Raw genomic sequence first — 12,191 nt, 5'->3', positions numbered from 1 at the left:
ATCCTTCTAGTGAAGGACCAAGATTATAAAATAATATATGATGCTAATGTTCCAAAATTTGACACTGTCACACTAAACACTTTCGTCAGAATTTGACACTTGTATTTCTAGAAAAGGATAAAAAAATCATTAATTAATTTAACACTTGTATTCCAAACTTTACTACTAATATTCTAAAGTTTAACACTAATATTTCAAAATTGACAAAATAACACAGCTTCAGATTGTAATTGTCTGATATTGGAATATTAGCGTGAAATTTCGTAATATTATTGTTAAATTATTTAAGGATAATTTGGCTATTTATTGAAATACCAACAAAAAAAAAGTCTTGAACTAAAATTGAATTCTTTTTTGGTCTTAAACTACTATTCTTCCTATATGTTTATTAAGTACTGTGTTAAACACAAGATTTTATGCACCATAATACTCTTTTTAATATTCTTGTCATGATGTTGACATTACTACCAAACTTATTTGTTGAAATTGAAGAAGAAAAAATTAAGGTCCCTAAGCCCATTCTCCCACAATATCCTTCCTCTCATCTCATTGGATCCTTTGTGAACAACATGGGCCTCTAGTGTGAGCCCACCTATAATTTTATAATGGGTTGGCCCAAATTGTCCCCAGAAAAACCAAAGAGAAGAAGCAAAAACAGCCACAGTTGCACAATGACTCTTAATCCCCAGAATTAAAAAAAAAAAAAAGAATATCTAGTCTTACCCAGGGAAAAAGGACCCTTTTGTTTTTCTTTTGGATCTGAATCATATTCAATTAACTTATATCTTTGAATCTTTTAGTTTCTCTCTGCTATGCTTTAAACATTCAGCGTATTCTCCTATTCAAAGAAATCATATTCAAGATATTATTGGCAACTAAAGGTAGACACTTTTTTCAGTAAAAATTTACATATTAGTTCATTATGTTGTGAGTGACTAGATTTTTTCACTAGACCAACTCCTGTTTATTAATTAATCGTAACACTCACAATGGGCCCAAGGAATTTTTTTATATAAAATAGTGCGGGCCCTATTAAATCAACTTATTAGCCTTATGGATATCTCAAGCCCATAATGGATAAATAACCAACGCAGCCCATTGGTATTGGGCCTGGCCTAGAAACTATCTAGAGACACATCCACTTGGGTGTGGAGAAGGCCCACTAAACACAAGAGATCACTTTTTTTTTTTTTTTTGCCTTTCAGCATTATTTGAAGTTAACTTATTGGGCATAACAAAGACAGATAATGATGTCCCCCTTTTTAAAAAAAAAAAAAAATTCTTCATGTCAGACCACCACAAATAAAGCACTACAGTAGTGTTTTACTTTGGTTGCGTGGACCCTATGCTATAATCTTAACTGAATTACAGAATTTAAAATTTTCCCATGGCAAAGTTATTTCATATTCTTTTTAGGTTTATTCCATCACTCGAAAAGGAAAAAACTTATTATTATGACTAAATGCAATATTATTTCACTATCTTAAAAAATGTTAGGGAAAGAGACTCCTTTTTATGCCCAAAATAGCTTACATTTTGTGAATGAATTAGTTATAGAATTTGGGGTCAACCCCGATCATGTTGATATGTTTATGTATGTGCATAAGTGCATTTTATTATATTAAATCAAAGAAAATAAGCTATAGAGGTTTAGACCTAATGAAGAATTTTTCTGTAGCAAATAAAATGATTTAATTTCCTTTACTAGCAGTTTAATTTCACTACAAATAATTAATTTTATGATTTAGAAAACAAGACTCTACTCGTATATTTATTTCATATAGCATAAAATTATTTAAAATAAGTTGATTTAAATGTAGAGTTCAATATTTTGGAAAAAAAATATTATTTGTCAATTAATTAATTTGAAGGATTATATAAACACCAAATATGGATTATTGGGAGACAGAAATATAATAATAATAATTAAAGACAGGCTACGTTTGGCTTTTGCAAAAGGCACATATATACGTAGCAAACATAGCATACTTGTCGAAGGGTTTAAAGCTTGATCAAAGCATGGGCATACATATTCTCTCATCATTTCTTGTCTTTTCATAATTATTCTTTTAATTTTTATCATCTCTCTATTTTTTTGGGGTTTCATTTAATCTATTTTCCGTTCGTGTGTTAGAAACACTTGTTTTATTTTTACTACGTATGTTGGGGCGTGTGTGGGTAATTATAGATCATAATGGTTCTAAATGTGATGTCATACTTCTATATGTGCGTCTGAGAGGGAGAGTTATAATAAGTTTTTTTTTTTAATTTTTTCTTTTGGTAATTTTCTTTTTTTGGATTATTAGGGCATGAAAAATTAATAGTTATTCTCAGAAATAACAATACCCTAATAATATTCCCCTTTTTTTTAATTGTTGAGATCATAACTCAAACTTTTATTTAGGAAAATTTTCAAAAAAAACCCCTAAAAAATTTAAAATTTAAAATTAGGATTGACTACAAAAATATGTTATTATTTGCTTTTCAAATGTTATCAATTGTTGTTAAAGTGTAGTCAATAAAACTGATTTGGAATTCTAAAATTCAAAGGCATATTTTTTTGAAATTCTCCCCATAATTTATTGAGATTACTTTTATTTATTATTTTGGCCTAAAATCTATCATATCTCCGTCATATTTACAATTGAAATTTTAGTAGATACCGTTTATTAATTAGCTTTTCGCACGTTATACTTTGGGTGACTTCTATTATTATTTTTTCTTATTTTTATTTCTCTATAAATTCTAATTGTTTCAAAGCTAATTGATTTCAGCAACTAATAAGCATTCTGTCTTTTTTTTTTTGTGGTTGTTTTCTGGAACTCTTTTAAATAACTTCAATATATATATTACAAGAATATTATATTCGAATTCCGTTACTATTTCATTTGCTATACATTATTTGTAACTTTCCTCATCTTAATTTAAATCCCGTCTCCCATTCCACTTAGATAATATAATGTATGTGCATAATATTCTCTTTCGACTCATTAGAAAACTTTATTCATAAAAATTTCAGCCAACTTTTGGGAACTCTTCTTTTTCTATTCAGATGTGATATTCCATTTTATAGTTTGTAAAATAAACAAAAATATATATTAAGAACACAGTAGAAACTGTTTCTATAAACTTAATCTATTGAAACCCCCCCCCCCAAAATCTAAACCAAAACCTGAAGAAATAAAGAATTGGACTACGTATGCTTTGGTTATTAGTATCTATATATACCCCCCCCCAAAAAAAAAAAAAACACACACACACACACACAACGAAGAATAATGTCTAGAATGAAAAAAATTCCAGAAATTCATCACCACAACGACATTTATATATCTAACTTAACATTGATATGGTCCCCTTATCCTAAGAAGTAAAAATATTGGTATGGTTCCTCTTCGTACCATGAAACCAGGCAAAGGACAGATATATAGAAACACACACATACATAGGGACACAAACACACACTCTTATAAGCCAAATCGAATGATAATTTTATTAGGTTATGGTGCAAAACAAAACTGACAAGAACGAGGTTTAATAAACAAAATGCAGATATCAGTTTGATCGATGGAGTGTGTATAAGAAATATAAATCAAACTATATCTCTAAAACTTAATGTTCCAAATTATTTCACTGACAACACACACACACACAAGTTTTTACTGCAAGATTTTAATTCAAATTCTGGAAGTAGTTGTAACTTTTATTACGACCCATGCTTATTGTTCAAAGAATGGGAAACAAAAACATTAAATCCCTTCATATTCCATTCTATATACGTTCTAAAATATGAATATAATAGTTAGGGAAAAAAAGAAACCTTCCCTTCATATTAACTTGTCCAAGGTCATATATATATATATATATATATATATTTCTCCGGTCCTAAATATAAGACTTTTTTTTTTGTAGTGTATATAAGACCTTTTTTTGTAGTGTAAATTACACTACAAAAACGTTTCATATTTAGGACCGGAAGAATATATATAGATGTGGATAGAACTTTGCCCTAGTATGTCAGCTGCGAGGGAGGTGAGGAGATATATTATTGATATAAGGCGAAAATGATAAAATAAAAAGAAAATAAACTGAGAAAGAGTATATATAAAGATGTTTATCATTATGGAATCTTCATGTTGAATATAAACTCATATTGTTATTATAAGGGTATACTTTGAGGTTCCAAGTGATGCTCATCATAATGAAACCAGAAAGGTATAATCATCTCAAGCACTAATAGGGATGGTCCACCCACCTTATATATTATTTATTCATCCAAACACTTTGTGCCTCCAAAACTTAATTATGATCACAATATATATAATCAATGAAGAAACAAAGCAGACATATATGAATCACACTAAAAAAAAAAATTCAAGACGTGCCCACATTTTAATGTTGTACAATTCTATGCTTTTTAAGCTATTGGAATTTCCCTAGATACCGACTAGGTTGGCCAAATGATAAAAGATTTTCTGAAAGGACCAAGTAAGGGCAATTTCTACGGTTCCAATATATAAAATGAAATGACTCTTAAAGTTAATTAAAACAGTTAATATATGCGTACACATAAAAGGAGTTAGAGAGTTCAAGATTCTCTGGGTTCCTTCTTTATTGCGAGAATCACAGCTTCAAAAGAACGGCTCAGAAGCTGGCTAGCATATATATGAACTGGATATGAAAAGATGGAAAAGTTTTAGATTAAACTAGTAACAATAATAGTGGTGGCTGGCTATATATATATATATATATATATATATATGTGGTGAAAATAATTAAGTAAATAATGAATTCTTCATGTTTCATTAGTCACCCCTACTACTGAGAATTAAGTAGTGATCTAGCTCAGAGGTAGAGGAACTAGAAAGAGGCTAATAAATAGAATCCAAGGATGTGAGAAATGACAAGTGAATAAACAAAGGGAAAGCACATGTTGGCGTTGGTGGAAACTATAAGAGAGTGAAAAAGAAAATAACAGAGAGAGAGAGAGAGAGAGAGAGAGAGATAGCTAGGGTTTCAAGGAGCATCTATTCTATTCCATAACAAAGACAAAACTGTGAGTTATATTATATTTATGTCCCTCGCAGTACATCAACTACATATATACATATATATATATATATATATATATATTACTTACCTCTCTCAGCAATAACATTGAATAATTTGGTGTGACGGGAATGGGAGTTTTAGTGAGAAGAAAGAGTAAAACGCTTGGTCATTGAAGTCCGTTTTGTTGTGAGTTTGTTTGCCTCGGAAATGAGCTCTCCTTTCTTCCCTCTCTTGCAGCCAGACCAGCGCACGTGTGACTCTGTACCCAATGCTCATCTCTGCCTCCCTCGCTCCCTCCATATTCAACCCTAAATCTCACACACCCACCATAACCTCCCATCACCTTATTCCTTGGAATCAATGAAAACCTTATACTATATATGACACTGTCTTGTCTCTCTAACATCCAGGTTTTTCTTTATCTAATTAAAACAGATAAAAAAAAACCAGAAAGACATCATTAACATTAAAAGAGTGTGGGGGGAGATGTTTTTGGATGTAATGATGAGGGTTAGCAGTAGCTGAGAAAGTGATGAAAGAGAGAATCATGATAATGATATGGTCCTAAGTACAATATTAAAGGAGATTAATATAATTATTATGTCGAAGTTATTTTGTATGATCGATGTCTGTATTATATGCTATGCAAGAGTTTTTCTCGGAATAGATAAAATTGAGGAGGCCAAGAGTTCATATGTTAAAAACAACTAAACATGGTAGGGTTATTTGTAGATCATGTGTGTCCTAGAATCTGAACGTCAAACTCCCAGAACTTGGTATATATATACTAGCACCAACAACCAAAAAATAATGAAAATAAAAAAAGTTTCTGTGAAAGGAAAAAAGAAAAGCTGGGCGTTCTACAAGATCTCTTTTTTACTTCATATGCAAAGAGGGACTGATAAATTATCAGACAAGGTACCAGGAAATGCAGCAAGAAAATGTGGAAAAGAGAGAGAGAAGAATATATATGATGCTTCTGCTTGGTGTCGAAGCAATGACCAACAACACTTTAATTAGATGAAACACAAGAAAATAAAAATTAAAAGCCATTACCCAAAAATTCATGAGAAATTTGTACATCCCTTCTTCAATTTTGCAGCACCCATAATTACTGATGATGATATCATATCACAGGCTTTAAGTAAGCATAAACTATGTAAGTTATATGGAAGAAGGAGAATGAACAGTGACTAAATTTAAAAAAAAAGAAAGAAAGAAAGAAAGAAAGAGATAATGAAAAAGTTTCAGACTTTTTTTTTTCCCCTTTTCTGTGAAAATCTGCTGGTTAATTAGAATGGAGGACGAGCAGTACTGCCTCCACCCCAGAATCCTTCAGCTGGTAATTGGCAAGAATTCAGCAGATTCTGAGGAACTCCATGAAACATCGATGTAGTGTTAGGATCTCCGACGATTTGTTGCTGATTCTGCTGTGATTGTTGCTGTGTTCCCACAATTCCTGGCGAGCCTAACCCTCCGCTTCCAGTCACCGGCACTTGAGTCTCCTCCTCTTCCAACGGCAGCCTCTCGTACGCCGCATTTCCGAACGAAGCAGCCATAATGACCACTGGCCCTGACGCCAACAACGGCCCCACCACGGTGCCTCCGACGACTTGACCCTGTCCGCCGGACAGATATATGGCCAGCCCTGATGCCGCAGGTGGTGCCGGCGGAGGCAGGAACGAGCCGGACAGTGATAGAATCTCGAATCTCCCATGTAAGGTCACAACTGCACCGGGCGAAGCTGGCTGCCGGAGGGTGACATTCGTGACGGTGCCACTCCCACTCAGAATGCAAACCCCACGCTGCCTCCTTCGCGCGAAGGTGGCGACACTCTCCATGATGTCTCCGCCGTTGGCGATCTCCATGACGTGAGACCTAAGCGCGTTGGCGCTATCCCTCGTTATGATGATCGGCGGCTTGGGCTTGTTCTTCGAACCGGCGGGTCGGCCACGAGGCCTTCTACCACTATTATCCCCACCGCCACCTCCGGTACCCTCTCCGGCAGGAGCTGTGTTAGAACCGAATTCCTTTCCCTCAGTGGCGGTATTCTCGTGATCTCGCTTCTGACCGCGGTTCAAGCTGCCATTACCGGCCTGGTCATCGTCGGCGGCTGAGTGATTGTTATTATGGTGGGTCGTCTGGAATTGGTGATGGGGATGAAGATGAAGATCTCTGGTAAGAAAAGGCGGCGGAAGAGGACGACCTTGTGCGGCTACTGGATCCATTAGAGCTTCTTTCTGAGATATCCCTCACAACCCTAAAGAGCTCTGATCTTTCAACATACAAAGCAGAAAGCGAAGCGAAATTGAAGGGAAGAAGGAGATAAAGATAGGAAGATAGATGCTTGTTCTGGGGATTCGTTTCTGGGATTGATTCCTTTTCTCGGAAATGGTGGGAAGAAGCTAAGCTAATAGGAGCTAGCTTACATACCTCGAAGGGGGATCGAGAAGATGAACTTTTGGGAAAAGACGACCAAAATTTGAGCAGAAGCAGACATCATAGTTCTGATCTGTCGTAGGAGAAGAAGAGCTTGAAGGGTTTGATTTTAGGGGGGGGGGAGAGAGAGAAAGAGTTTTCAGTGGGGGATGAGGGTGAGAGTTAAGAGTTTGGAAGAAATAAGGTAAGTGGGTTATAAGAGAGGAAAAGGACCGTGTTGGGTTAATAAGAGGACTATGATGACCAGAGAGGTTGGCATTTAGTTAGTTTTTGTCCCCTTTTCTTCTTATCTTTTATGGCAAAAATATACTTTTGACCATCGTAATTTTATTTTAATTTTTATAACTTAGAAATTCATAGTTGAATCTTTACGAGTTGCAAATTAATTTTTCAACTTATGATGTAGTATTAATTTTAAAAGTAAGTAGCAACGGTTTGAAATTAATCACAAACAGAATAGCATCTGTAACGTTTTACTTGCTGAAAATTTCATGCCATTAGGCCATAATACCATTGGTCTTGCAATCAAAATTTTGATAATATTATTTTAGTTTAGTTATTTATATGTTGTCTTATTGGTCTAGATGACTTGTGTAAAATGTCATTAATATAAATAATGAAGTAACGATATTAATCACTCAGTCATTTGAACCAAATATTAGTAAAAATAATTTCATGGACAATAAATTAGAAATTTAAAAATTCAAGCATTTAGTTATAACTTTCTGACACTACAGAAATTGGATAAAATTTAGGGAATTCCAAGTATTTTTCTTCTTTTTTCAAGGGAGAAGAAAATAATTTCTATTTAATTTGTTTGGGCAGCTTTGGGGTGATTGCTGCGTTGTTGTTGGGTTAGGGTTAGGTCCAAGGAATCGGATCGATAATGGGTTTGTTTTTGGTAAGACAGCGTGCGCATGGGCGGTGATGTGGGCCCCACACCTTCCTTCTCTCTCTTCCCTCTTCTTTCCCCTCCCTCCTCCCCTGGTGGGTCCCGCCTATTCAAGGCAATCTCATGCTTGGATTAAGATCCCTCAAATTACATTATTATATTTTAACAACATCATTATTTAAATTCAGTATTGAAACATATTAACATAGTTTTATTTTTTCTAGACACACAGTTATTCTCATAGTAGAAGTAATCATATTTAAGAAACTGTCGGTTAAAATGCGAGTACCTCTCTTAATAGAGATTTGAACCTTGTATGAAATTAAAACCCAATCTCATTCTTTTTTTTTTTAACTTTTGTTCAGCATTGGTAAAAATAAATTATCAATTTATTTACCTCAGCCACTTTTTAGGAGACATTTGATATTATTATTGATAACCTTATTCATTCTCAGGTACATATAAATGTACTTCTCATTTCTGACCTTTTTTTCCTACATATAAATTAATTATCAATTTGAAAAAAAAAATTGTAAACTTTTGATTAAATCAATATCTAAACCCCTCGAGTTGAAGATCGAAGTATTATAATGGCCAAGTCTCAAAAAAGTCCTGAATTTTTCCGTTAAGATGAATATTTTGTGACCTCTAAATGTGTATAATAGTACTGAGAATTAGTCCTTTGGCTTGACCTTCAAATTAATTAATAGCTTCATATAAAAATGAAAGATTAAAATAATAATTTAGCACTAATGGCCAAAGATGAAAACCTCAAATATCAAATTCAAGACATAACTGAATAATTTATCCGTTATGTGCGTTATATGTTTTACTTTCTTAATTCCATAATTTGACTTTTTATATTATCATGACGTATGTATTTTGATTAGTATTTTTTTCCGACAATAAAAGATAATCTCTTATAGGGTAATTAAAAGAGCATACAATTTTAAAAGGAGGAGGCTCAAATTGAAACTCAGTGAACCATGGAAGTTTATAACTCAGTATTTAGAAGAATTATATATGTTATATAATATATATAGATATATATTACTTATGCTTAAAGTTGGGTTATCTTATCACAAATATCTTTTACATCATATTACAAATATCATTATTTCAGTTTATAATGTTAATTTGTATCCCTATCGTTTACATTATCATATAATTGATAAGACTATGGTCTTATTTGGCTGGATTACGCAACTTCTTGAAAAGTTAACTTTCCAAGAAGTTAACATTGAAGATATCCAAATCAGAGCTAAGTGGCGTGGTTGATTTTTGTATCTTTTTGACAAGTTATAATTATTTTTAAAAAAGAAATACAATTTTTTTTATGTGAAATATAAAAATATTAGGAAAGTAAAACTTATTCTGTTCGCGAAGTTACTTCCTTAAAATTACGAGGAAAGTGTGAGACTTAATTTTCCAGGAAGTTAAGCTCTTTAACCAAGTAATACTACTTCCGGTTCTTAATATAAAAACTAGTTAACTAATTTGAGTAGATTAAAAAAATTAATTGAGTTAGTTATTTGTAATAAATATGTGTTGTTTTTAAAATGTCCTTGCTAATTAAGTATATTAGCTAGAACTATCATTATTACAAGGATTACCTTAAAAAAAATGTAAGAAACAAAATGAATTGAAGTATTATATTCAAAATTAAAATAAAAACTAAACGAGCTCTTATATTAAGAAATAGAGATAATATACAATATGTGTTTCACTACTTTTCGAAAAAATCCAACTTTCTTTCCAACCTATTAGCGGGTGTTTGGATGCCCTAAAAAGGGCTTCTCAAAAGCACTTTTTCGCAAATCGAAATAAACTCCTCTACATATTTACCTCATAAACCGTAAAATTACTTCTGAAACTATGGTTTGGTTTCCATCCACGGGGAAAAGCAAGCCTTATATTTGAACATGCGGTAAACATAACTAATTACCCAAAATGAACTGATTGATACGTATATTTGTAATACAAGAGATGATTAATGTTTTAATGTTTTTTTATATGTTTATTTTTAAAATAATAAATAAGATAATAAATACATAAACTGTAGCTTGGATTTATATGTTTGATATGAATGTGAAGATCATGTGAATAGTAGAGATTGTGTGTACCTTAAACAAATATTTGGGAGTTCAATTCAATTTTACAAAACAAATCTAATTGAACAGAGTTCACTTTACATTTACCCTATCTACATCCGGGGGAAGAAAAAGAGATTAATTCGTTAGTAACATCATGAACTCTTAATCTCTATACTCCTTAACCAATTCTAACTACCTTTTGATCTATATGATTTGATTATTTGTGCAAGAAGACTAAAGATGCTAAAGAGAATACTCTATGGAACATCATAGAGTGCTTTTGATCTATGTGATTTGGTTATTTGTACTCCTTAATCAAACATCATAGAGTCCTTTGAAAAAAAGTAGAGGAAAAGGCTAAAGGGAATATAATACTCAATAAAGTCATTGAGCGATCTTTCAATTAACAATTTATCTAAAGATTTGGTCATTAATGATGTTGCATAATTCATATAGCAAATCTCACCTAATGAGATAAGGTTTTGTTGTTGTTGTTGTATCTTTTACCACTCTGATCCTTATTATAAGCCACTTGTAACTTATTTTTATATACTAAAAAATGCATTAAATTGATAAAATTCTCTAAATTTACCTTTATTAAAAAGATTTCTCTCTATCCATTTACCGGCCATTCTGACCTCTTTATCCTTTTGCTCTTATTCGAACGAGAATTAAATAGGAGTAGAATTACAAAACAATGATTAAATACTCTGCAAGTAATTTATATTTAGGACCAAAAATTTTTCACATAAGTAACTTATAATAAGATCCATACTCGTACATAGGGTCAAAAAAAGTATAATTAATAGGGTACCACTCTATTCTTAATATAAGTCATTTGTAACACATTTTCACATTTCAAGAAATGTATTAAATTCTCAAAATTTTGTAATTTTATTCCTATTAAAGTTTTTTCTCTATAGATTTACAAATCATTCTTATATCTCTTCTTTCTTGCTCTCTTTTAAATAAGAATTAAATAAGAGTAAAATTAAAAAATAAGCATTAAATATGCAGTAGAAATGACTTACATTTAGGACTAAATTTTTTTTTCTATGAGCAAGTCTTTTTTTTTTTTTTGGCCAACGTTTAAGTAACTTAAGTTTAAAACCGGAGTGGTAAATGTGAAGAAGGACGGGGAGGGAAAGCATGAAAAAGCGTGCAAATAAGAACAGAAATTGTGGATCAAGTGTTGGACGAAATCCTGAGTTTAGAGAGAGAGAGAGAGAGAGAGCTCATCAGCAAGCAGTTTTGCATTATTCCAATAAGTAGCAACGTTCCTTCTGTTTCACTTCTTTCTGTTTTCTGCCTCTTTCATCATCAAACTCATTATTATTGCTTCCCTCTCTGCCATTGCCATGTATATATGCCTACTGCTTCTCCACTCACTTCTTCTTCTTCATTCTTCCTCTTCTTTTCACTCGCATCTCGTGCTCAACCACTACTTCATCAATCCCTATACATTCACACAACCATTTACTACTTGTTTTTCCCTTGCATATGTGCAAATTTTTGGGATTTTAGGTTAATTGGTAAGTCTGAATTAAATGAGCTTGATATTAAGACATTAAGCCCATATGTGACTTTTTTTTCATTACAAATACTATTAAGTAATTCGAGTTGAATCAAGCTTAGTAATTTGGGAGAGGTCTCCTAATATAATTTCTTTTTTAAAAAAATGCAAGACTTGAATTCAACATCTTGTAGTGAAGACT

At 32.4% G+C, this 12,191-nt stretch overlaps 1 protein-coding gene across 1 annotated transcript; it reads right to left on the bottom strand.

Annotated features, from left to right (window-relative positions):
- Positions 1 to 5,912: 5,912 nt before the first annotated feature.
- On the bottom strand, positions 5,913 to 7,673 carry LOC114733512 (AT-hook motif nuclear-localized protein 22-like). Its single transcript, XM_028920985.1, has one exon. The coding sequence runs from the start codon at positions 7,278 to 7,280 to the stop codon at positions 6,345 to 6,347; it is 936 nt and encodes a 311-aa protein (XP_028776818.1). The 5' UTR covers positions 7,281 to 7,673; the 3' UTR covers positions 5,913 to 6,344.
- Positions 7,674 to 12,191: the final 4,518 nt, after the last annotated feature.

Source organism: Neltuma alba, unplaced genomic scaffold, assembly GCF_004799145.2.
Source record: "Neltuma alba isolate B1F8T4 unplaced genomic scaffold, ASM479914v2 tig00013010_pilon, whole genome shotgun sequence".
Taxonomy (NCBI): domain Eukaryota; kingdom Viridiplantae; phylum Streptophyta; class Magnoliopsida; order Fabales; family Fabaceae; genus Neltuma; species Neltuma alba.
This window is presented reverse-complemented; position numbering and strand designations above follow the sequence as displayed.